The sequence below is a fragment of the Perca flavescens genome, chromosome 19 (assembly GCF_004354835.1).
Source record: "Perca flavescens isolate YP-PL-M2 chromosome 19, PFLA_1.0, whole genome shotgun sequence".
NCBI classification, from domain to species: domain Eukaryota; kingdom Metazoa; phylum Chordata; class Actinopteri; order Perciformes; family Percidae; genus Perca; species Perca flavescens.
In genome coordinates, this window is record NC_041349.1 from 30,141,662 (window position 1) to 30,165,950 (window position 24,289).

General features: G+C 39.5%; 3 protein-coding genes and 1 long non-coding RNA gene across 8 annotated transcripts; 1 reads left to right on the plus strand and 3 right to left on the minus strand.

The window, feature by feature from the left end:
* Nucleotides 1-261: 261 nt before the first annotated feature.
* On the minus strand, nt 262-2,711 carry zgc:112271 (bolA-like protein 2). 2 transcript variants are annotated; one of them, XM_028564244.1, is made up of 4 exons: nt 2,630-2,711; nt 2,337-2,401; nt 1,583-1,680; nt 262-601 (listed from the first exon to the last, which is right to left on the minus strand). In XM_028564244.1, the coding sequence occupies exons 2-4, from the start codon at nt 2,397-2,399 to the stop codon at nt 502-504; spliced, it is 261 nt and encodes an 86-aa protein (XP_028420045.1). In that variant the 5' UTR covers nt 2,400-2,401; nt 2,630-2,711; the 3' UTR covers nt 262-501. The 2 variants fall into 2 exon arrangements, with proteins under 2 accessions (XP_028420045.1, XP_028420046.1); XM_028564245.1 differs by lacking the exon at nt 2,630-2,711 and having other exon boundaries at nt 2,337-2,522.
* On the plus strand, nt 2,041-10,150 carry slx1b (SLX1 homolog B, structure-specific endonuclease subunit). 3 transcript variants are annotated; one of them, XM_028564242.1, is made up of 6 exons: nt 2,041-2,117; nt 3,360-3,516; nt 3,609-3,660; nt 7,548-7,901; nt 9,195-9,410; nt 9,851-10,150. In XM_028564242.1, exons 2-6 carry the CDS (start codon nt 3,380-3,382, stop codon nt 9,878-9,880), a joined length of 789 nt encoding a protein of 262 aa, XP_028420043.1. In that variant the 5' UTR covers nt 2,041-2,117; nt 3,360-3,379; the 3' UTR covers nt 9,881-10,150. The 3 variants fall into 3 exon arrangements, with proteins under 3 accessions (XP_028420043.1, XP_028420044.1, XP_028420042.1); XM_028564243.1 differs by lacking the exon at nt 2,041-2,117 and adding an exon at nt 2,895-2,919; XM_028564241.1 differs by lacking the exon at nt 2,041-2,117 and having other exon boundaries at nt 2,983-3,516.
* On the minus strand, nt 4,254-5,387 carry LOC114545752 (uncharacterized). Its single transcript, XR_003690931.1, has 3 exons — nt 5,102-5,387; nt 4,626-4,693; nt 4,254-4,428 (listed from the first exon to the last, which is right to left on the minus strand). It is a non-coding gene; the product is annotated as an uncharacterized LOC114545752 (long non-coding RNA).
* Nucleotides 10,151-12,804: 2,654 nt separating the features above from the next.
* On the minus strand, nt 12,805-20,466 carry LOC114546061 (uncharacterized). 2 transcript variants are annotated; one of them, XM_028564719.1, is made up of 7 exons: nt 20,221-20,466; nt 19,862-19,977; nt 19,228-19,338; nt 17,055-17,108; nt 16,075-16,242; nt 13,137-13,259; nt 12,805-12,884 (listed from the first exon to the last, which is right to left on the minus strand). In XM_028564719.1, the coding sequence occupies exons 1-7, from the start codon at nt 20,225-20,227 to the stop codon at nt 12,846-12,848; spliced, it is 618 nt and encodes a 205-aa protein (XP_028420520.1). In that variant the 5' UTR covers nt 20,228-20,466; the 3' UTR covers nt 12,805-12,845. The 2 variants fall into 2 exon arrangements, with proteins under 2 accessions (XP_028420520.1, XP_028420522.1); XM_028564721.1 differs by having other exon boundaries at nt 19,862-19,974; nt 20,221-20,457.
* Nucleotides 20,467-24,289: the final 3,823 nt, after the last annotated feature.

A 24,289-nucleotide genomic window follows, 5' to 3' on the forward strand; every position in this document is an offset into this window, starting at 1 on the left:
ACAAATCACAAATTGGGGCTTTTTACAGCATCAGGCTCTCAATTTGGAAAAAAACTCTCAATAAACTTTTGGCTATGTTTCTTGTCATTCTGGCTTTTAGTTTTGATGCTCAAGTTGCTATGAAATATGCATTTATCAGAGTGGAGAATGTAATTTGCAACAATTCTGTTTCAAAGTGGCAAATATATAAAATATGTATCCAATATTCACTGACTTTCTCTTGATTAAAAATTACAGGACTTACAGGAAACAACGACAAAATACATCACCAAAGTGTTTTATTGCCACCAGAACATTCCATTGCTTCATATCAATACTGCTGATTTACAGAGAGCACTTGTATTCTTTTTCTACATATCAGAGCATAAGGCCTAATTTATAGTAGAAATTTGAAACTAATGTGAGTGTGATATAACGTGTGTATGTGTATGTGTGTGTGTATGTGTGTGTGTGTGTGTGTGTGTGTGTGTGTGTGTGTGTGTGTGTGTGTGCGTGTGCGTGTCATTGTGATTTCTGTTTCTCCCACTGTTCTGGTGTGAGGGTCTTCTGTTCAAAAGCGTGGATCTCTTTCAGCTCCTCGGCTAGGCACGTATTCACCATCCTGTTAACACACAACCACAGGTTAGGGTTGTACAGTTGTATGTACACCTTTACATCCAGGAGCCGTGTTGTTCTCATGTTGGTAATGCTCATTTGTGACAGATCTTTCCCCGTTAAATCAAACTTTGGCTTCGGTGCCGTCCTGACCCACGATGGCTGTTGTCAGCAGTAACTGCCGTATGAGAACCGCTCTTCGGCACACTCGATGAGTTTTGGTTTCCCTAGACACATTTATACAGCATTCTACCAATAGATGTACAGAGCCTTCAACATTTAAAGAAAGCACAGCATGATCCCTGATACACCTTTAGCTTTGGGTAAATTCAGGTCTTTTTGGAGCCACATAGTGAACCTTTTTTATTATCAGGTGTTATTACTATACATAAATAAGTTACCTGGTAGAATTTGGCCTATAGGTTTGACTGCTGTCAATCAGAACAGAGACAAGCGAGCACAAGATCTCACAACTGCTGACCTGGCAAATGGCTGGCTCAACTCACACAGCGCTTCCCTGTGATATTAAGATGTTATACAATACTATATTTACTGTGCAATGGCTGTGCTGGAGCTACAGGATCTCATGATATTTGTGTTTTTATGTGCAGTGTTGGCACTGATTTAGTGGTTTTGTTTTGCTCAATTACAGACTGTGATTTCACAACCTGATATAACCGACTAGTTATGTGTGTTTACACAGATCTTAGGGGATGTCATCATGTAGCATAGCTGCTATATCATAAATTATTATTTTTATAATAAGCTATATTGATACAATTCTGTGGTCCAAGTTAATAAAACCATAAATAAAACCTTATCAGTTTGATAATTTACTGTGGGACTTTCTATCAGAAATCACTCTATTTGCAAATGAATATTTCTTTCAATATCCTTGTATTAATACTGTCTGCATGGCCGATACCAAAGATCTGATAACAACCCACACTGCAGACATGCATGATGTGATAGCAGTACAGTGTAATACCTGTGTCTCTGTAACAGTGGTTTGCCCTCAAACTGGGATGACACCACCAGGACTTTGTAGCTGGCAGCACATCTGTTGGGTGATGTATCCTCCACATCCTGTAGTAGACAAGTAACTCACTGTCATGCTGCTGATACTGAATTACTGTATGTATCATGGTGTGCTTTATCTTGCTACCAGGCTCGTTTTCTGCCTTATTCTAGTTTGAGTGAGGCCTCTAAACCAACAAGACCAGGGACTGTTAATATTGTACCTTGTTTAGTTGTTTGTTTTATTAGCTTGGGGGCCTGCTTAGCACCACACAACGCACAGCTGAACCAAACTCCAATCAAAAATCATTCAATTGAGTGGTGCTTTATTTGGTGGCCATAACTGATGTACAGCTGCGTGGCATTCACATCAAATATCAGCCTACACTCAATGAAACAGTGCCTATTTAAATAGGAATAAAGCCTGTATAAATAGGTCTTCTAACACTCTGGCTAACATAAACCTGCACAGTGGAGTGCGGTGGCGTGAGGCAAATTGTAGCCAGGTGAATATAGTGCTATAAATGGTTATAATTATAAAATATATATCTAAAACGTCTCAGTTATTTTTTACCATGTTTGTACTTTTGCAGATACGTAACGTAATGTTAACAACTGAAAGGTGTTTAAAATGGAGTTTGGCGTGTGTTTCTGCCCACTAAGTTACAGCACATACATAGCTAAGCTAGGAGAACATGTAATACAAATAATAACCAGAAACCTACCACGTGCACTGCCGCGAGCTCCTTTATAAGTTTATCCCTGATGTGATCAGCTGTAATAGCCATGTCTGCGTGAACAAAACATATACTGTAACGTTAGTATAGCAGTTGCAGTGGGGCTAAATGTGTATATCTATCTAATTGAGTTTATCACAGGGGTTATGGTCGTAGACATGCTGAAACCGGAAGTACTATGGTTTTATTTACGTAGGTTTTATTTAAATGTATATATCTCTTAAAAACACTGTTGCAGCACAGTTTTGAAATGAAGTTTTGATTTAGAATTTTATCATTACCAAAGGTTGTGTAATAGACGCTAGACGGTGTTTGTTTTTCGCTAATTCCAGTCACCGTCCGTGATGGGGTGGGCGTCACTGACCGAAGAATACTATGAAACTATGGCCAATCAGCTGCGGTATATACACATTATAGGCGGGACATCTTTTTTAAAGCAGCGAATCCCATTTTTAGGGGTCCTTACAGAAAGACGAACTAAATATTATTAGTGATTCATATAAACGAATATATATGTTTCGAAACGACTCAGTTTGAGATGTAGCAGTATCAGTAATCTATTATTTATGATGTGAGTGATTTATTTGCCTCGAAGCGTGACACTTTGAGTGCTTTTGAAACACATTTTATCGGGCACTTCTATAGGCTACTAAGTTGTGTTGTTTACATGATTTACACTTATATACTGTCTATGGATTTACACCAACTGTCTATGGGTATACATGCTAACGATTATATGCTATTTGTTGAAAGCTTTCTTTCACTGTCTATGGTTGAAAGTCAGCTATAGGTAACTTTGCGTGGAAATGTTTAAGATATCTACCTTCGAGCAATAGTACAAGTAATGTTGCCATGAGAATGGCAGCATTACCACAAGTCAGCTAACCGTCATGCTTGTAGTTGCTTAGCGTTAGCTAAGTACATTCATGCTCTAGCGTTAAAGCAATCGTTTAATCAAGGAGCTAAATTATAACACACTGCGTATTTCCTTTACAATGGTTGTCGAGGTAGAAAGCTTCTTTGGCGTGTACATGCTGTACTGCACAAATCCTAAATTTAAAGGCCGCATTTACATCGGCTTCACTGTGAACCCTGAGCGCAGGATCGGACAGCACAACGCTGGACGGCACAGAGGGGGAGCCAAGAGAACCAGTGGGAGAGGACCGTGGTATGACCAACGTTACTGTGCTATACAACATGATGGACATTGTGTAATTACATAATCACTTACATTTTGCATATATTCCTTGTTTTGTTCAGGGAGATGGTCCTCATCATACATGGCTTTCCCTCTGATATTGCTGCCCTTCGGGTAAGTGCTCTGAGTTGATCATTTTCCAAAGCCGATAGGAACTATCAGGGCAGAGTTTAAAGTGCTGCATGTTGCTCCGTGGCCAAACAGCTGCCACAACTGGTTACAGAATCAATAATACGACATGGGTGGACAGCAGTGGTGGAAGAAGTTTTCAGAGCCTTTAAATCAACATTCCGTTGTCAACATTAAATCATTGAAACAACATCAAATTCTGATGTTGATTCAACATCATTTTGCACCCTGTTTTAATATTGAAACAACGTTGAAATCCTGTCCATGGATCAACGGAATTTCAATGGTATTTCAATTATCAGGAATATTGAAACAATGTTGAAATTTCAACTGAACTAAGGATCAACGTGATTTCAATGGAATTTCAATCATTATTAACCCATAGCAAAGTATTGCTAGGCATACGAAAATGTAATGCCCTAAATTAAATAGCCTATAATGAATATCCTGCTTTATCTACAGCCAGGTAGTTAAAAAGTGATGGAACATTTGAAAGCTTGTATGCCTATAACCTAGCCTAAAAACACTGACCACACCACACTGTTTAAGGTTAAAACAAATTCATTTTATTAGCCTCTTATTTAATTATTTGTCCTCTTTAGCATAGTTACAGTTCATGGTCCTCTGACGTCTGACTGGTTTGTCGTCCAGTCCATCCTGCCCGGTCTGACGCATAGCGCAGTAACTTTTGCACAGGCTGGGCAAAAGTAAATTCGGTGACGGCGGCTGTCCCCATCTGCTGTGTAAGAGCATCTAAAACAGAAAATACAAGCACAATGCAAAAAAATAGCCTTTAAGTTAAACAGAACACCCACATATACACACTTGGAAACAAATTCACTAGTCCTAGTATTTTTCAATGATCGGATATAAGGCAATTTGTCCAGTGTTGTAGGCTAGCCTATCATGTTTTCCCTACATTCAAATCACTTTTCAAAATTGAAGGTTACCTTTTATTTGCTTCAGTCCCTCTGGCAGGTGATCTCTTTTCTTCCCTCTCCGCCTGGCATTTTCCTCTCTACAAACACATTACAACACAATTAGAGCAACAAATACTGTCACATCCTTGCCAAACATCAGTTCAAAATGGATTTTTAGGCTAAGGCTAGCGCTAGTTAACGTTAGCTAGCATTAACCGAATTCTAAAAGTTGTCCTCAGCAAAACCCAAAAGCTATAATGTAACTACAAATGGAAATTCAGTCATATCCAATAATTTCTTTGCCAAAACATTTCCAACTTCATCTTTACCATGTTATAAGACTGTTAATGCTAGCTAGCTAACGCTAGCTAACATTAGCTATTTTTAAAAGTTGTCTGATGCAGAATCCAAAAGCATGATGGACACTAACCATCATGTTAACGAGTAACATTATTTGATTTAGTACAATTCATTCATATCGAACAAAACATATTAAGCAAGCTTACCTGATCGTATTCGCCCCAAGAGTCCAGAAATGAGATGTGTCCGGTGCAGTACGTTGGTCTACCACCCGATGATCTCCCGGTCAACCAAAAATCAATGGCTTTTCAATCATATTTCCCGGTCAACTATATATCAATGCATTTTCAATCATATCTCCCGGTCAACTATATATCAATGCATTTTCAATCATATTTCCCGGTCAACTATAAATCAACGCATTTTCAATCATATTTCCCGGTCAACTATATTTCGATGGCTTTTCAACAACAGGTCGTTTCCCGGTCAACTCTAAATCAATGGCTTTTCAACACATTGGCAATATCGCCCAGTAAACCAAATATCAATGCTTAATCAATCATAAAGATAACTACAGATCAATGTTGTTCCAATGTTGTTGCCATCAACATTAATAACGTCAGGTTTCATCGATATTGTAATGGTGATTCAACATTTATTTTGCTTTGAAATTTCAATATCAACCATAATGATGGTTCCGATGGAAAATCAATATTTATTCAGTGTTGGGTTGCTGTCTGGGTTACTTAAGTCAAAATACTAATACCACACTCTAAAAAAATAAAAATAAACTGTACAAGTAAAAGTCCTGCAGGGGTGCATGATATATCGTTATCACAATATCATCATCATCGCAATATTATATCAAAAGTGTGCAATATTTTTTTATATTTATTTTTTATTGTTTCTAATATGTTCTGTTCTGTAGACATGCTCTTCAATGTCAGTTGAAATAAACCTTGTGTTGTAAGAAAACTTGTTTAATTTTTTTTTTTTTACATATGTTTAAAAATATCAAAATTGATATAGATATCGCAATATTCATAATCAATATCACATTTTGTCAATATCGTGCGATCCTAATGCAGAAAACCCCTCACATTTTTGAAACTGGAAACGATTAAAACTGTTCTGTCAATCAAGTGTTTAATGGTCTAATTATTTCTGCTGGACTTGTAGGCCGTTATATTGTTGGGTAGTTTAATTTATAACAAAACATTGTATTGTATAAACTACATGTGTTTTTTGTTTTCAAAAATGTTAATTTTGTAAAGTAACTAAAGCTGTTAGATGAATGTAGTGGAGTAAAAAGTACAATATTGCTCTCTGACATGTAGCGGAGTAGAAGTAGAAAGTGGCATGAAAAGAAAAGACTCAAGTAAAGTACTAGTACCTCTAATTTGTACTTAAGTACAGTACTTGAGTAAATGTACTTTGTTACATGTTATTGTAACGTTTATGTATAAACAAAGTTGTGTTGTTGGTTTCCCTAATAGTCTACTACTAGAGCTTTTGAGGACTAACGTTAAGTGAATGTGAGAAACAGAACTTTATTAGCTGGTTGTTTCATTATGTTTTGATTCTGAAGCAACACTCAGCGGATTGTCTAGCATAGAAACAGACACTGGGGAGTTTTTGGTCACCTTTTGTATCCATTCATTACATTCTCTGAAAACATCAGTCACTTCACAGTAAATCACAAACAGAATTAGTCTGTGCTGTTGTTGGTTTCTCATGTGTGAAAATCCTTCTCCTCAAACGCTGCCATTTGGTTAGTTTTTGTCTTATTTCCTGATCTTGATGGTTCTTCAGGAGCAAACAGGAATGGACAAAGGGACTTTAGTTCCAAGGTTAGGTCTTAAGTTTAGATCTGTGACTCGACGGTTCCTGGAAATATTTGCTCGAAAAGGAGTTCAACTCATCTCTCCGCTCTGAAATTCTTTCAGAGTTTGACGCTCTAAACCTCCATACCCACCCACACAACGATGCATTTGTAAAGCAATCATTTATCATCAAAGAGGCAATTCATTGCTCTGTTACTGTTATTGGGATTGTACTCCTGCCTATTCCCAACTTTAGCTTCTCCATGAAGCAGGTTATTTCTTACTGATGCAAAATAGCAAGACCAGATAACCTCAATTGTAGCATCTTCCCACTCAGATTCTACAGAACCACCAAATAAACAACATTATTAAGTTAGTTTCAGTTTCACTAGCTCTTTGGCCTAGAGAATTAAAAGACAAGGTTTTAATTGGTTATTCTGAAGTCTACGCTACAAACAATGATTCGGTGACTCATTAGGGTTTCTTGTTGCTCTTCAGACTCACTTGGAGAAGTCAGGCTGCTAAATAAAGGGTGTCTGTGGGCCCTTCATTTTTTTTATTTTAAAACATAAAAAGTACTGACATATGTTAAATAAATCTATAAAATTATTAATTCCAAGCAGATTACTAGTACTGTATCTTTTCTCTTAAAAAACATCAGTTTCAATAATATTTATTTGTTTGAACCGGCAATTATTATTATTTTAATATTGTTTTTCTTTAATACAGTTCCATGTAGTATTAAATATCCCTATAGTCCTATTGTACCTGATTTTTCCAGTATGCTTTCATCTGTGAATAATCTAACCATCATCATTATATTTGTCAGTTTGAGTGGGCGTGGCAGCACCCTCACTCCTCCAGGCGTCTCTCCCACGTCTCTCGGCGCTCCAAGAAAGAGTCGAGCCTGCAGTTCCACTGGCGCGTCGTCTCCAACATGCTGCGGGTGGCGCCTTGGAACAGACTGCCGCTGACCGCCCGCTGGCTCAAACAGGAGTACAGGATGGACTTTGAGCCCCATCTGCAGCCTCCGCTGCACATCCCCATCGCTTTTGGGAGTGTGAGAGCCAAGAAGAAAAAGCTGCCGCTGCAGTCTGCAGGAGAGGAGGAGGAGGAGGAGGAGGAGAAGGAGGAAAAGGAGGAGGAGACATCCAGGTGTTTTCTCTGTAAAGGACTGGTCAAGGTAGATTCTCTTTAGATATTTAAGGGGATTTTGTTTTGTTCTGTTTTAAGATTTGATACTCTGTTTATGTACAGGTTGATCATATTTCCCAAAATGTTGGAACTATTCCCTTAATAAAAAGTATAAGGAGAACTCCTAGTGTAAAATAAGCTATAAACAACAGTGTATACATCCACACAGTGTGACAAATGACAAGGCCTCTTTCCTCACAGAGGAGTAATTTTTGTTTTCTAATTAACTTCTGTGCAGCGTGTCAGGCTATAATTAGGGTTGCCAGATACAGTTGGTGAGCACAGGATTTGGTTTTGGTCTCAATACTGGTATTATGGCACCAAACCTGGCAACCTCAGTGTGACAGCAAGACCCCAGGGAGCTGCACACAGTCACTGCACCTAACTGTTCCTACATAAATCATTCCAACACATATCTCCACCTAAAACCACAAATTGATATGATTACATTGGTTTATGTAGCCTACATATTAAACATATTACATAAGATGTGAATAAATCAGATTGTTAGGTGTTGTTAGGAGTACTTTTTCACAGGGCCAGGCTAGCTGTTTCCCCTTGCTTTCAGTCTTTATGCTAAGCTAGGCTTAGCATAAAGATTCCAGCTTTGTACATACACATAAATTAGATTGATATCCATCTGAACAAAACATCTCAGAAAGAAAGCAAATAAGGATTTTCCCATCATGTAGAGCTGTTCTTTTAACAATACTAAAAGTTGATCATATGTTGCATGTTAGCATTTGCTTAGGTGTAATTTGTAACATTTAGCATGTTAGATTGTTAGTGTGCTAATATGCTAACAAACTGTAAAAACAAACCGGGGGTCAAATAGCACAAAATACAACATTGAAGCTCAGTAACAGCTTTGGTTTCCATTTCACAAGTTGAAAAAGTTTCTTACCATTAACCTAAAAATGAAATTTGTTAAAATAAAATTACTTTTGTTGGCCATGTTACTGTGTAATGTGACACCATCTTGGCAAGACGTGTAGCCAAACAATTGCAGACTTTTCTGAGTTGTTGTTTAAACTCGAGGCAACATTCAGGTGATTTATTTATATTTTTTTTCAGTCGGCGACACATTTTTTGTACACCACATGAATTACCGATAATTACATTTTCAATTCAATTTCAATTGACTTTTTCCTCACGGTTAAACCATTGTACTCCCAGTATCTTTCACCTGGATCAATCCTTGTAAACTGACTTTCTGGTGGGAGGTAAAATAATGTCAAATTGTAGGCTGACATAGAGACCTAACATGCTGTCTTTTCCTCAGGTGTCAGAAAAGCTGAGTTGTTTCCACCCATCCTGTGGAATGAGCACTCATGTGATCTGCCTCGCTAAACATTTCCTGAAGTCAGAGCCGTCCCACCTCCTGCCAGTGGAGGGGGATTGTCCGGCCTGTCGTCGCTCTGTGCTGTGGGGGAGTCTCGTCCGCCATAAACACTGCTGCTTCGGAGACCTGGAGGAGATCACACCGTCTGCATCACAGGTTAGAAGATGTACAAATGGGCGCCTGTGTAGCTCACCTGGTGCAGCGTGCGCCCATGTGCGGAGGCTCAGTCCTCGATGCAGCGGGCCCGGGTTCGACTCCTACCTGCGGCCCTTTGCTGCATGTCGTTCCCCCTCTCTCTCCCCTTTCATGTCTGGGCTGTCCTATCAAATAAAGGCCTAAAAATATCTTTAAAAAAAAATATGTCTGGTTTAATGCTCTGTATATTGGATAATGGGATGTATTCTGTCTGTGTCCTAAAGCTTTTACTACTTTACACATCTTGTAAATTAAAAAGCCTGTTTAGGAATTCAAAGGAAATGACATCCACAGTTTCCTTCTGTACTAAAGACCATAACTAAATATTGATTTTTAAGAACTGATGTATTACAAGTGAACATAGTTTTTGCTGTACTGATTTGTTCTCTGATCTCCCACAGAGCCACTGGGCAGATGAGCTGCAGATATGAGGGAGTGGAGCCTAGCAAAACTCAACTTTTATTTCCTTCTTAATTAACTGTGGTGTTACATTTCATGCAGAATTATGTAGATGATGTGCAATGGAAATGTATTTTTCAAACTGAACAGGAATGTACATTAACTTTATTAAAGCTGTTCAGCAGAAATGTGCACAGGTCCAACATCTCTCCAGGAATAAAATCCTAAATCATTAATTATCATGTATGTTTAATATGTGTGCATTGTGTAACAAATAAAACAAGATTGTTTTGTAGTGTACATGAAACATTGTTTTCTGTCACAGTAATACAGTAGTGATAGTTCAATATACTGGTCTGGTAAATGAAGCTAAGGATGGGACCTCTTGTAAATAATACATGTATCTACAGACCTGATATACATTGTGGACCTGCCTTTGAGACACAGTGCAGAAATGGTGCTAGTGGACCAGTTTATGGAAAGAGGGTTGAATAATAACCAGGACGTTTCTCTGTAAGGCAGGGGTGTCTAACTCAATTCCACTAAGGGCCACACTGGAAAATAAGAATCACATTAAGGCCCAGACATTTATAGTTTGACATGCTTTTATTTAGAAAAAGTCAAATATCTTTGACTTTATTATTTAATGCCTCATATCGCTTTCTCCCTCTACGGTTTGGCCGACAAAGCCCTTAAAAAGTCAGGAAAAAAAGTTCCTTAGCCATCATAAAGTTTAGCAAATCAAGCAAAACAAATATTACAATTTTTAAAAGCAGCTACCACACAGCAACCTGTTTCACAGCCTCAATATTAAAACCCTCTGCTTCTGAGGGAATGTAATTCGCTACAAACAAGGTCAAGGTAACTTTATTATCCCCGAGTGGCAATTATTTGTACAGCCAGCAGACACACATAAAGACAAGACAAACAACAGCAAAACATAAAATACCCACAATATGTAAACCACAATAGTAAAATGCATACATTTAAAACAATTCTGGCAAATTGTTTAAAATGAAAATAGAATTCGGGATAAAAGAGTTTCTGAGTCTATTGGACCTGCATCTAGGCATGGAGTACCTACAGCCTGAGGGAAGTAACTTAAACTGGCAGGACGAGGGGGGGCTAGGGTCAGCTGCAACAGATCGGGCCTTCTTTACCACTCTGTTGGAGTAGGTGTGGGAGAGAGTGGGGAGGTTGATGCCTGCAATCTTGCCACATGTCCTAACGATACTCTCTAGTCGTTTTTGGTTTTTCACGGACAGAGAACCAAACCAGCAAATAAAACAGAAGGTTAAAACAGACTCAATAAAACAGAAATAAAACATTCTCATAAACGTGGGGTCAATGTTGAAATTCCTCAGTTTTCGATAAAAATACATACGCTGATGGGCTTTGGCGCAGACAGCATCAGTGTGTGGTTCAAAACATAACTTGCTATCAATTATTGTGCCAAGGTACTTATATTCTTGTACTGTCTCAACAGGTTGGCCATCAATGATAGTGGGGGGAAGAGGGGGGCACTGTTTCCTGATTACAAACAAGTGTCATGTAATTACAGTTTGAAAACAGTTTTCTGTCTTTTTGGTTTGGCTAGTTAGGCAGGCCAAAAGTTACTGTGAACCTGTTCATCATGGGCCAGATCAAAATTTGCGAGGGGCCAGATTTTGCCCGTGGGCCTTGAGTTTGACACATGTACTGTAAGGTATATGTGTGTGACAGTCTTTTCTTTACAGTCCAGCATGTTTGTGCCACACCTCTAAACACAACTGTCTCCTTAACAAAGAAACAACGGCGAAACTCAGTTACATTTGTTAGCTTTTATTATCCATACAGTAGTTGTTAGTTGCAGTGACAAAGGAAACAACAGGAAAGCGTTATATAGGTAGTGATCATCATAAAGTAATCAACAATCTGGATAAAATATTTTCAGAAAAGCATTAATGTGCATCAATTGTAATTGTATGTGTTGTCTCTATGCAGTTGTATTATTTAACCTCCTAAGTGGATGTTAAAGCAAGACTGTGTACCTTTGAAAGAAGATGTAGGCATTCAGTCGTGTTTGTGTCCACGTGAATGATGTCCAATATTCCCTCTCCTTTCAGCTCTGGTTTAGTCTCTACCACCTCCCGAGAAAGGTATCTGTCACTTTAGCCGCTAAATGCTCCACTGTGTTCACCAGCTAGTCTCTAACTGTGTCTGTCTGCTGTTTGGCAATGAGCAGGTCGTGTACAGTGGCTGATAATGAGGTTAAGAATAAAATTGCAGTCTGGAGAACCAAAACAATGAGCTGAGGGGGAGCTGCAGAGTTGATGATAAGCGTGATTTATGGTTCTGCAAAGGCTCCAAGCAGAGCTTTCGCCGTAGCCTATGTAAGTGGCGGAAAGTTTATACTTGTGCATTGGTGTGTGCGTCAATCTCTTTAGAGAATAGCAGAGCTGGCACGTGTGTGTGCGTGGGGAGTGTGTGGTAGAGCGATTGAGAGAGTGATGGTGATTAGCTTTGGAGCGAGTAGCGACTCTAGAGTCATAGTGGGACAAACAAAGTGTTTCCCCTGTGCTTTCTGATGTGAAATCTGTAGCAGGAAAAGTTAACCCTCTCCTTGACTTCATGTTGTTTATGGAGAAGGAGAACCAGGAAATGAGTTTGGGGAAATGTAACACTACCAAGCCACGGCCGAGCCACTTGCGTCGCTGCGACGTGAAGATGTAACTTCACTTTTGAGAAGTGCACGTCAGGCTACGCCGTAGGGTCCAGTGTGGGTCTGTGTCTCTACGTACCTATGTACATAGCCACGGCGTAGATTTAAAGCAGAAGCATAAATCACGCTTAACTCTTTGGGTTTTTCCACTACAACTTTCACATTACACATAGTCATTTGATCCATTGTTGATATAAAAAATACTGCTTAGTGCAGCTTTAAATTTGTGTAGCATTTGTATGTAGCATTTGTATGTAGCTAAACATCTGTCTTCCACGCTCGTCCACTTTGTCTCCTCAGTGTTGGACAGGGGGCGCTTGTACAGTGATCACCGGCTGGGAGGGACAGAAAACAGGAAAAAGCCATGGAATGGTTGATTAAAAGTTATTGTAATGAAAGTCTGCTAAAGGTCCCAAACTTTCTGTTTCTTGTATGGTTGGTATATATTTCGGCATTAGGAGTAAACCCTGTTATCCAGAGAGGACCTCTATGATAGAACCAGATGTGGTTGCAAGATTTGTGACACAACGAGAAAATCTTTGCAGCTGTATTGCTATTTGCTACAGCTATTGTCAGCGTTTACTCACCATTTTGGAAGCTGGTGAGCAGCAGTTGATCACCTTGCAGCTGTAGGCGGCCAGAGTGATGGAGATGGCCAACAGAGCAGCCTCAATGACTATACCCTCCGCATGAAACTGTGATTGGGTGTTCTGGTATAGGGATAAGTTGGCATAAATGATGCTTGGACAACAGAAAGAAAGGTTTAAAAAAACAAACAAATGTGATGCATTACAAGGCTGCTCAAAACAGCAGCTGAACAAGATTACACTTTATCTGCTTTCACATGCCAATTAAATGTCAATTGACATTTCAACTGCTTTCATCTGTTACTTATTGTATTATACTGTTACTTCAACGGTTTCATCTTGTAATCTCCATTGCTTTTTCTTTATTTATTTAGAATTTTTTCCTAATTTGTTAATGTAGTACATTTATCCAATGTCCTGATACAATATCAATGTATCACCTTATTAAGAGTGGAGCTATTTTCATTTTATCTGTCAATTTTATTTTTGTTATGTATGTATTTGTCACACATTTTATGTGATGGTTCATACAATAAAGTAAAAACTAAATAAATCCTGTAAACTTCAACTCACACTTCAATGGCTTTCATCTCTTACTCTTCAACTCTGGACTCTTTAAATTAGGGTTAAGTGCTTTCAGTGCTCACATAATCAACTGATATTTCAAAATATATCAAATTTGAAAGCTAAACTGTAAAGAATTAAAGAGAGATGGTCATACAAACAACTTCACACTCTACACTGCGCTTTCTCAGGTCCTGAACAGTACCTCTGTACAACTTTGTTGTTGAATGTTCTGTACCGAGTGGAAGGAGAGTAACAGTTAATAGGGGTCCCACCACTCAAAACACTACACAGTGTGTACACAACGCACTACGAATACATTTGTCCCATAGAGCTCACACTCAACACTGCACTTCCTTGGGTCTTCAGCAAGACACCCGCCAAGTGTGAAGTCGATCGTATGAACGGTTGTCGAGAAAATTGAAGGACAGAAGACATGCTTTGTTTTGTGTATTTGTTTTTGTTGAGATGAACACATTATTGCAAAAATGATAACAGGAAACCACTGTTGCTTGCTCTTTATGTGCAGATTTTAAAATGTAACTTTTAATCCCACCACTACACTACTCCAGTTTCATTATTTATCTTATCAAACTCTGAACCAAAGGAGTCTACGCAGGAGTCTTCGCGGGAGGCTAAGTGGGAAGTTAAGTGGGCTTGATATCTCACATCTCACACTGCTCGGTGTCTTCATCCGGAAATGTGCTGCTTCTCCATTCCTGTCCGTGTTTCCTCTCGGAGATACTACAAACCACGCATTAGCTCGCAACATTTCCGCAACCCCACCTCTCTTACCTATCACATCTGTTCCACACACAACACCTTGTTGCAGGTGGTCTGTGGAACTGCCAGTCTGCCACTCGCAAGACACACGAGAGTTCATCTCTGGCTTTGCCAGCCTGAAATCCCTTGACTTCCTTGCTCTCAATGAGACCTGGATTACACCAACCAACACATCTACCCCAGCTGCTCTCTCTTCCGCCCACTCTTTCACCCACTCACCCAGACCCACTGGGAGAGGCGGGGGTACAGGCCTACTCATTAACCCCAAGTGGAGATTTTCTCTCTACCCACTGCCACAGTTCACTCCTCTCTCTTTTGAACTTCATGCTGTCACCATAACGCATCCGGTACAACTAGTCGTCATTGTTATCTACCGCCCACCAGGTCCTCTGGGGGAGTTTTTGGAGGAGCTGGATGTCCTTCTTTCAAACATCCCTGAAACTGGCCCCCCGCTGGTACTTCTGGGCGACTTCAATATCCAGACAGAGAAGTCGGAAATTGAATCCTCTTTCTCGAACCCCAAAAAACTTTGTTCCATCTTCTCTAACCTCCTAGATTCCCCCAGTCCACCTCCTCCCTCCTCCCTCCTATCAACCCACTTTGTCAACTACTTTGTAAAAAAGATAGATGACATACGCTCTTCATTCTCCACCACACTTCCTAAAATCACCTTACATCCAGTACTCTTTCCTCTTTCACCCCTCTATCTCCAAATCAAATCCTTACTTTGATTACCTCTTCCCGCCCAACCACCTACCCCCTGGATCCTATCCCTTCTCACCTTCTCCAGTCCCTTGCTCCTGACATTCTTCCTTTCCTCACCCATCTCATTAACATCTCCTTGTCAACTGGCTGTTTCCTCGACACTCTCAAAGAGGCAAGAGTGACCCCACTACTCAAAAAACCAACACTCGACTCCTCTGATGTAAATAACTCCCTTCTTCCATTTCTATCTAAAACTCTTGAGCGTGCCATTTATAATCAACTCTCTACCTAACTCCACCAGAACAACCTTCTTGATCCCCAACAGTCTGGAACATCTACTACACTACACCGCTCCTCTGCTCTCTTCACTGGTTACCAGTTGCTGCCCGCATCCGCTTCAAGACACTAATACTTACATACAGGGCCACGAACGGACCAGCCACCAGCTTACATCCAAGACATGGTCCAACCATATACCCCAACCCGCCCACTTTGCTCTGCATCAGCCAAACTGCTTGCTGCCCCCTCACAGCGATGGAGAACTAATCGCTCAACGAAATTCCGACTGTTCACTGTCCTGGCTCCCAAATGGTGGAATGAGCTCCCTATCGACATCAGGATGGCCGAAACCCTACACATCTTCCGCCGAAGGCTAAAAACACATCTCTTCAGACTACACCTTGGATAAAAAAAAAACAACCTGCACTTTCATTTGTCTCTTTGTAGCTTTGCTTATTTAAAGCTAATGTACTTGCACTTACTACTTGTTGTCTGGAGTTTGAACCTTCACAGTTGAAAGCACTTAATTCTAAGTCGCTTTGGATAAAAGCGTCAGCTATGACATGTAATGTAATGTAATGAACCATGACAACCAGTTATAGCTCACCTCAATTTGATAGCAGAGTTCGCCCCAATGTCCTGTGTTGTTGTGGTCGTGTTCATAGTAATAATGCCAGCAGAAAGAGGGCGCGTGATCCATTTTAACCAGCATACAGATCATGTTGAAGAGTGAGGCACCACTGGCCACCACCTGCATCCCCAAACAGGCTCTCAGCTAAAAGACAGGATATTTTATTATTCTTTAGAATAACTCTAGATTTACATAGCTAGACGTTCACAGGCTGGAGAAAGAGAAAAAGGACTTGATATTTAAAACCCCACTGCCACCATTATATAAACCACTAATACCAACTCGTTCACACTTATTCTTGGAATTCATGGTTGATAAACCTAATTTACATGAAATAATATCTAATTTTTTAGTGGATAAAAAGCAGAAATTAAGTTAAGATCAGAGGATGTTGAATGCTTCACAGACTGGTTTATGTGAAAGTTTAGACAGGATACTGTTTTGAAACCATTAAAACATTTCTATAAAATCCTATAAAACTGAATAAAAGAAATTTCTACTACTTTCATATTCAATGAAAGTAGTCATTAATTTTACTTGTGGATAGCGTTGAATGAAACCATCCATGTTATTTTTGGGCACATTGGTTGGTTGGAGAACAGGAGGGTTAAGCTGCTCTACTCCCTGTTCTTTTACTAAACGGCGCTCTCCGCTGCTTTGTATCATGTAATTGAGAAACATGGCTGAATGTGGCCACAGATGGACAGATGTGACGGGGTTAGTGGACAACAGAACACCCACTTCCTCATCTTAGAGGAAATGACAGAGCAGTAATTTGTCTGTGGAAGTTCACAAAAGTGCCAAATAGTCAAAATTTCTTATGACAAGACATTTCAATATGTTCTGGTACTTTCTGAAGGCAGTAGGCCTGGATCTGCGTTTGCTTGTTGTTATGATATATTGCCTATACAGAACTGGCAATCATGTGGGGTCTCCACTCCAGCCAGGTGACTTACCGTCGGCAGATGGAGGTTCTGTGCTGCTACAGCTACACCCCCAGCTATTATCACCTGTGAATGAAGAGAACACAAATCACACAACCAAAAGTTGCACCTGCCAACCAGAGTTTCGCCAGTTAACAGCACAGTCACAAAAAAGCTGAAAAATGCCTGCTGGGGCTTAATTAATAATCATTCCAGCGGGAAACAATAAAGGTTAAACAAAATGGCCTGAATACAACTAGGAGAGCAAGTGGACGTAAAGAAAAATAAGTACAGTAAAGAATGAAAGAAAAGAAATCTGATTTATTGTGTCACCACTGCTCAGAGGTTTGTCAATCTGAGAATATTTCTTTAGAAGATAGTTAGATAGATACTTTATTGATCCCCAAAGGGAAATTCAAGGCCCCAGTAGCTTAAAGACATCACACCCAACATAAATGTACATCGTAAACAGGATAATAAATAATAAATCCACAAGAATAATATGGACAATAAAAGAAAAGATACTAAATAAAAAGTAAGTTGCTCTATGAGAGTGTGTGTCATGATGGTAGTGCAAGACATAGTAATATAAAAACTATAGCAGTGCAAGGATACTGCTTTAACGTACCTCTGCAGCATTAGTTAGGATTTTTATTTAAAAGACAATACCGAGTCATGCACCGTGTTGCTCTATGTGGGCACTTAAGGTCCTTGTGAGCTGCACGTATGTAACAACACTTCGCAAAAGATGTAGGCTTTTCAGATCTGAGGACTTGTCACTGGTTGCATTATGGGTCTTTTTATAGAACATTTTTAGAATTTGATCGATATCTTTTCCTCTTGGCATGCTTCTGTCATGAATGACAATGCATGGTGCTTCTCACATATTATCACATATTATTTCTTGTTAGCTGAGCGAAGACGTCTCTCCCTCAGTTTCTTTAGGTTCTTATCTTGGTCATATGCTCTGTGGTAGATTCCGTGACAGTGTTGTCCAGCTGTCAGGTTTTATGTCAAAGTCTATGAGATCTCTCTTAAACACAGCGCAGTTTAGGTCTGCCCGTATGCCGAGTTCCCTCCTCCAATACTACAACTACTATATAGTAGAGACTACAAGTCAGCCTCTGTCACTTTGATCATTCTATCGTGAATCTGTCTCTAACACGTCTCTAACTAGTCACGATTTTGGAACAGGCAGCAGGAGAAGAACCCAAATGCACACGTAGGACTGATGCAATAAAATTATTAAAGGCCAATTCCGGCGCAAAATGAACCTAGGGGTTAATAACTCATGGCTACCGAGTCGCCCGTTCTCTGGGATATGTTTTCATGCTAATCGAATGTGACCAGTTTTATCGCAAACCACTAATTAGCTTATAAAGCTTAGGGGATGCAAAAGTAAAAAGAAATTGCTATTTCTATACCACTAACATAACAAGGCTCAAAATAACGCCGTGCTTGAGCTATGTTACTGGTTACATGGCGATCGTTGTTCGACTGGTCATGTTTTTCCAAGATGGCGCCTGCCTGTTGTGTCTTTATAAACTATCTTTTTAATAAATTCTACACTTACAAAGTTCTCGATCCTTCATTTTACATGTAGGGACCCTCATTATGCTATTGTGGAAGTGTGGTGCTATTTTGAGCCTTGTTAGTGGTACAAAAATAGCGATTTCTTTTTACTTTACCCTCTGCCCCGACGACTAGCGTTATAAGCTAATTAGCGGTTTGCGCTAAAACTGGTCACGTTCGATTAGCATGAAAACATATCCCAGAAAACGGTCGACTCTGTACCTATGTGTTATTAACCGCTAGGTTCATTTTGCGCCGAAATTCTTTAAATAGCCAAAGGCTTACAGAGTCCAAAAACAGGCAGGAAACAAACAAAAACTCACAAAAGGTACCTGTTGTAAATCCAAGACAAAAGGGAAAACCCAGGAACACTAAAAAGCTAGGGAAACTGACACCAGATAAAGAGAGCACACAGACTAAATACACAAAGCAATGAGGGCGGTAACAAGAGACAGGACACTAATTCATCAAATCATTTGCTTATCAATTTGCCTACAATAACCTGATATATCCAGAGCTATTAAAGGGAGAAATACCTGGGCATAAAAGCTTGACACCCTGTTAGCATCTCATATATATTCAGATCAGCTTCTTTTGAATTATGGTATAATATTTGATATAGTCATATGCTTACCAGTATAGATGAAATGAAGAAAGGTATGTCAGCATCCACATGGCTCAAGCCTTGGGACAGAAACACACCCACACAGATGATCTGAAACAAACTCAGACCAATCTGAGTGATCTGGGACAGCAGAGAGAACAGTAAAAGATAAGGCATAAAGCACAAAGCTCTGTGTATAAGTTATATGGAAAATACAGTATTTATCATAAAGTATCTATTAAGGAAGTAAAAAGGATTCTAAGTAATCATGTAATTAAACTTCTTAAACCAAACCAATGCCCAATATATAAAATATATTACCTTATTGCATTATAATGTTTTATTTTTTATTATGCTGTAAATATAGATACTGTTTAAACACACTCTCCTAGTATCTGTAACAGCTGTGAAATTGACACATTAATATTTCCTTTGAAAAGTAGTGTAGGATAAGTATGACACAGGGAAAAGTGGCATACTGAAGTAAATTACAATTTTCTCACAATTTAAGTACCATACATTACTTGAGTAAAATATTTAGTGATATTAAGAATGACACCCACACACACACACACACACACACACACACACACACACACACACACACACACACACACACACACACACACACACACACACACACACACACACACACACACAGTACCCCCAGAGCTTTGGGTTCAGCCTCCAGGTACTTCTTATTCCTGTGGACGTTTCTCTGGAAGCTGACAGCGACCAGAGGGCTCTGAGCTGGGCTGACGCCTTCCTCCACAACTGCTGCTGAAACAGCCAAAGCTACTCTTACTTTCATGTCTTCTATATTGCCATTTTAGTAGGAACAGTTGGAGCCTACGATGGAAATGAGTTGCGCAGGCATGCAGCGGAAATCGGCTTCAGTAACTCAAGCAGTAAACATCTGGATTTCATCACTCTGGACAAACAACAGATCGTCATGCCCTTCTTTCCTCACTGTTAACTCAAAGTTATTAAATACAATAATGTATTAAAAAAGCGTGTTTTTACCTTCCATGGTCACGATATCAGCGATAACTTCCCCTTTTTAAACGTGTTTTGCAGCGGTCCGAGACTCCGAGGATGCAGATCGTAAATTTTGCAACAACTCTGTGGATTTGGGTGATCGAGTCCCGCCCCGCGTCTGTCGGTCAATGCAACATAATCTCGATTTGCCAGACCCTCCTCCAAAGCGCTGCGACATGCTTCCGGCTGCATGTTTCCCAATGACGGACTGGGAACAAAAAACGGCCCTGGCATTTCCACCCACCAGCGGCCCACCGGTGGGGGGGGGTGTCGCAGATAGAACTTTTGACGCACGGAAAGAACACGCACTTTTGATAGCCCCAGTGCCAGTGATGCTATAAACAACTGCACCAAAACATAAACTTGTAAAAAATATGAATAAATCATCAGAGCCAGCCGCTCCATAATATAATATTCTGAAGTAGTCAAATTTACTGTACCTACACTCCCTCCTGCAGCATTGGTCTCCATCTCTGTTACTTCTGGTAATCCACATTCAGACCCACAGCACGCTTGTTGTTCTGTGTTGGTTAGTTCCAATGGTTAGTTCCATAGATTCGTTATCCATGTCTATCTCTTCATCCTCCTCTTGCTCGTATTGTTTTTCCTCTTCCTCATATTCCTCACTGTCCTGTCTTTCTCCCTGGTGTGCTGGCTCAGCTGTGTCGCTAACATGCTAGCTGTATTAGCGCTAATGCTAGCTGAAGCTGCACTTGAGTTTAAAAACAAATCAGTCCGTTTGCAGCATTTTTCAACGTCAGCCAACAGTGCTCTCTTATAGTTCTCTCTCTTTTTCTCTGCCCCCCACCCACCCCCCCTTGTGTCGTTTGATGCCTCGATTAATTTTTTTGTCAACAACTTCCAACCACCACACTGAGGCAGACCATAGACACATAAAGACGCAGACGCGGTCTACCATGGTCTACTCGGCTCTACTTGATTCTGTTTGAAATTCCCAGAAGGCATTGCTTCATTTTAACTTTTGCAAACAAATATTCAAATAAAAGAAATGCAGGTAGATTTGTTTATTTCAAACCATGCACGTTTACGTTTTTGAACAACTGATCTGAATAAGTAATTTTGCTACAAAACAATACAGACTGATGTAAAAGTTCATGACTGTAGAGGGTAACCATGACTGTGATATTGAGTGACTCATATGTGGTATAAATACAACTCAGATTACATAACTGCTAAGTGTGAAGGAATTGGGTACATTTGGCTGTCGTTTAGCAAAGTAACTTTGTTATTGATGCTTGAAAGGGGGCCGAGACGGCTGCAGTTTAGAATTAAGTGGCTGTGACAATCATGCGGCTCTCTGATTGGCCGTCCGGCGCAATCAGCCCATGAAGGACATCTGCCCAAATGCCAGATTACCAGTCCGTCGCTGATGTTTCCCCTCAGACACTATCATCAGCTGTATAAACGATGATCATGTGGCTAATTACTTATTATATTTATTTATTTATCACTCGTTAACTGTGCAATATGTCATTTCTATTCATCTGTATATCTGTGTTTATATACTGTCTGTTTATATAAGGGTGTTTATTGTGTAAATATGTTTTATTATTATTATTATTATTATTATTATTATAACATTCATTTTTTTTTTTTTCTATTTCTTATACTTTATGTATATTTTTTCTCCTATGTCTACTTAATGTGTATTTGTGTTATTCTGATGTTTGTAAAAAAAAAATTCTTGTGAGCTGCTGTAGCACAGGACTTTCCCCAGTGTGGGATTAATAAAGTCTATCTTATCTTATTTTATCTTAATTCACTTTTTTTGTTTTTAGTTCTTTAATTCAATTTTTTTTAAGCATGACATACAGTATCAATAGAAAATATCAAAAGTACAAACATCAAAAAGATAGAAGAAAAGCAACAAGCAAAGAAAGATAAAAAGGAAAAAAAAGATTAGATAAAAAGAAATACAGAAACGAAAGTACACAGCACAGTTGAAAAAACATTAAATGTATTACAGACAACCAATGTTTTCATTTCTGTTCTGCGAGTCAGAAATTGTTGATATTTAGAGTTTCATTTCTTTTAAAAATATAGAGAATGAGCCCACTCCTGTTCACGTTAGCTATAGAACCTCTGTTGATTAAGTTGAGAACATCGCACATCATACGCGGGCTCCACAGGATGGAAGTCGAACATAGAATTTCCCTATATGCAGACGATTTATTGCTCTATATATCTGACCCAATGTCCTGTGTCCCTAATATTGTGGAATCGTTACATATTTTTGGGCTTTTCTCCGGTTACAAATTGAACCTGTCTAAAAGTGAATGTTTTCCACTCAATAATTTGGCTCTTCAGATTTCAGATAATTAACTCCCCTTCCGTATTTCCAAATCTGGCTTTAAATACTTAGGTGTACAGATCACCAGTAACTTCTCTGATCTTTAAAAAAAGAATTTCAAACCTCTCATGAGAAAATTAGAATCAGACCTTCAGAGATGGTCAGCCCTATACCTCTCTCTCACAGGTAAGAATTCCTAGAGAGACCCAAAAGCCAGGGTGGTCTAGCACTTCCCAATCTAAGGAATTATTATTGGGCGTCAAACATACAAAAAGTTATTTACTGGTTTCAGTCTCCAGAAAGGGAATGGTGCCAAGTTGAAGGAAACTCCTGTTTATCAACATCTCTCTCCACTTTAATTACAGCAAAACTACCTTTCTCACCATCACAGTATACTCCAAACCTTGTAGTACGTTCTACTCTCAAAATATGGGCACAATTTAGGCGACACTTCAAACTTCTCGACTTTTCTATGTGTAGTGTTACCCAAAACCTAGCTTCTAAAGAATTAATCAGGTCATGTCTGACATTAAGCATTTGAAGAAGACTCATTGTCCCCACAGGAAAGGTAACTATTGTTGTCTCTTTTTGGGGAGCCATCCCCTGTTGAGCTAGACGTGATTAGAACAAAGGAAATGCATATTACTGTAGAATCAACACTTCCATGACAAACTACTTTAGTCTGTGACTTGAAATTCAGAGGTGGGTCCTTATCCTGAGAGACAGGAATAAATGTGGGAGCAGGAGAAAGATTCAACACTTCAATCTGTGACCCCGCAAGGGAAGCAGTTGGAGTCCGCTGTTTACAGTGTATTTGTTTGTCATGTCACATGACTGTTTTTATGTGACTCCCAAGGAGAGCATGAGATCAGTCCGCTGTCAGCTGCAGTGTAACAATTGTCTTTTGACTGTCGTTTTCATGTTGTTTTATTAAACCTTTTGGTTAACTTTCAATTCCCCCAGCCTCTCCTCCTTCCTCCAGAAATCAGAACGAACACATCTTTTAGACATTTTCTTAACAGATGGTGACCCTCGACGTGGATTTTTGGAGGATTAAAGGAAAAAAGGCAAATTGAAAAACTGGAGTGCTGACTGCTGACCTCTCTCGCACATGGCCCGAAATGAAAAGGTGAGCCAGAACCTGGTTTTAAAAATAGCAATTTGCAAAATGTTTAAAGTAATAGTAAAAGATCAATCACGCATCCCATTCCCCCATTGAGAAGAGGAGTTTTTATTTTTGTTTTTTGTGTTTTTGTAATTGATGATCTGTACTGTATGTTTACAATGGACTCATGACTTTTTGGGATCATTTATTGTGTTATGGACTGAAGCTTTTTGCCCATTGTCTTAAGGACTTTGGAAAACACAGATGACAAAGGAAATTTCTCCTCCATGAGAAATTAATGGACAAATCAAGGACAAACTATCACATTTTTTATTCTTCCTTGTTTCGACACCTAGACATTGCCCAGCAATGAAAACAATAATATGACTTTTCGCAAGGCAGTGTGTCGGCTTGTCACAGCCATTTTATTCACAGGTGAAAGCAGCCTCCAGATTCCTGCTGATGAAGTCATTCAGCCTGATGACGTCATCTGTTCAAGGGGTCCAGGTCCAGGTGGACAGATTCATACTAGGTGCTGCTGGACACCAACACTGCAGTGGCGTGAAGGACGCATCACAAGGATCCAGGTTCACATTCCAACAACAGTCCAGCAGAGTGTCAAGGGGAGTCCGGGTTCA

What these genes read in the sequence shown, in the direction of transcription:
- zgc:112271 (XM_028564244.1), bottom strand. Translation starts at nt 2,399, where the DNA reads ATGGCTATTACAGCTGATCACATCAGGGATAAACTTATAAAGGAGCTC. An exon ending in AGCTCGCGGCAGTGCACGTG is followed by an intron (nt 1,681 to 2,336) that starts GTAGGTTTCTGG and finishes TGTCTACTACAG; the next exon opens with GATGTGGAGGATACATCACC. An exon ending in CCACTGTTACAGAGACACAG is followed by an intron (nt 602 to 1,582) that starts GTATTACACTGT and finishes GTGTGTTAACAG; the next exon opens with GATGGTGAATACGTGCCTAG.
- slx1b (XM_028564241.1), top strand. Translation starts at nt 3,344, where the DNA reads ATGGTTGTCGAGGTAGAAAGCTTCTTTGGCGTGTACATGCTGTACTGC. An exon ending in CTGATATTGCTGCCCTTCGG is followed by an intron (nt 3,661 to 7,547) that starts GTAAGTGCTCTG and finishes TATATTTGTCAG; the next exon opens with TTTGAGTGGGCGTGGCAGCA. An exon ending in TCACACCGTCTGCATCACAG is followed by an intron (nt 9,411 to 9,850) that starts GTTAGAAGATGT and finishes GATCTCCCACAG; the next exon opens with AGCCACTGGGCAGATGAGCT.
- LOC114546061 (XM_028564719.1), bottom strand. An exon ending in AGAACCTCCATCTGCCGACG is followed by an intron (nt 16,243 to 17,054) that starts GTAAGTCACCTG and finishes CCTGTCTTTTAG; the next exon opens with CTGAGAGCCTGTTTGGGGAT. An exon ending in GCTCACCAGCTTCCAAAATG is followed by an intron (nt 12,885 to 13,136) that starts GTGAGTAAACGC and finishes TGTCCCTCCCAG; the next exon opens with CCGGTGATCACTGTACAAGC.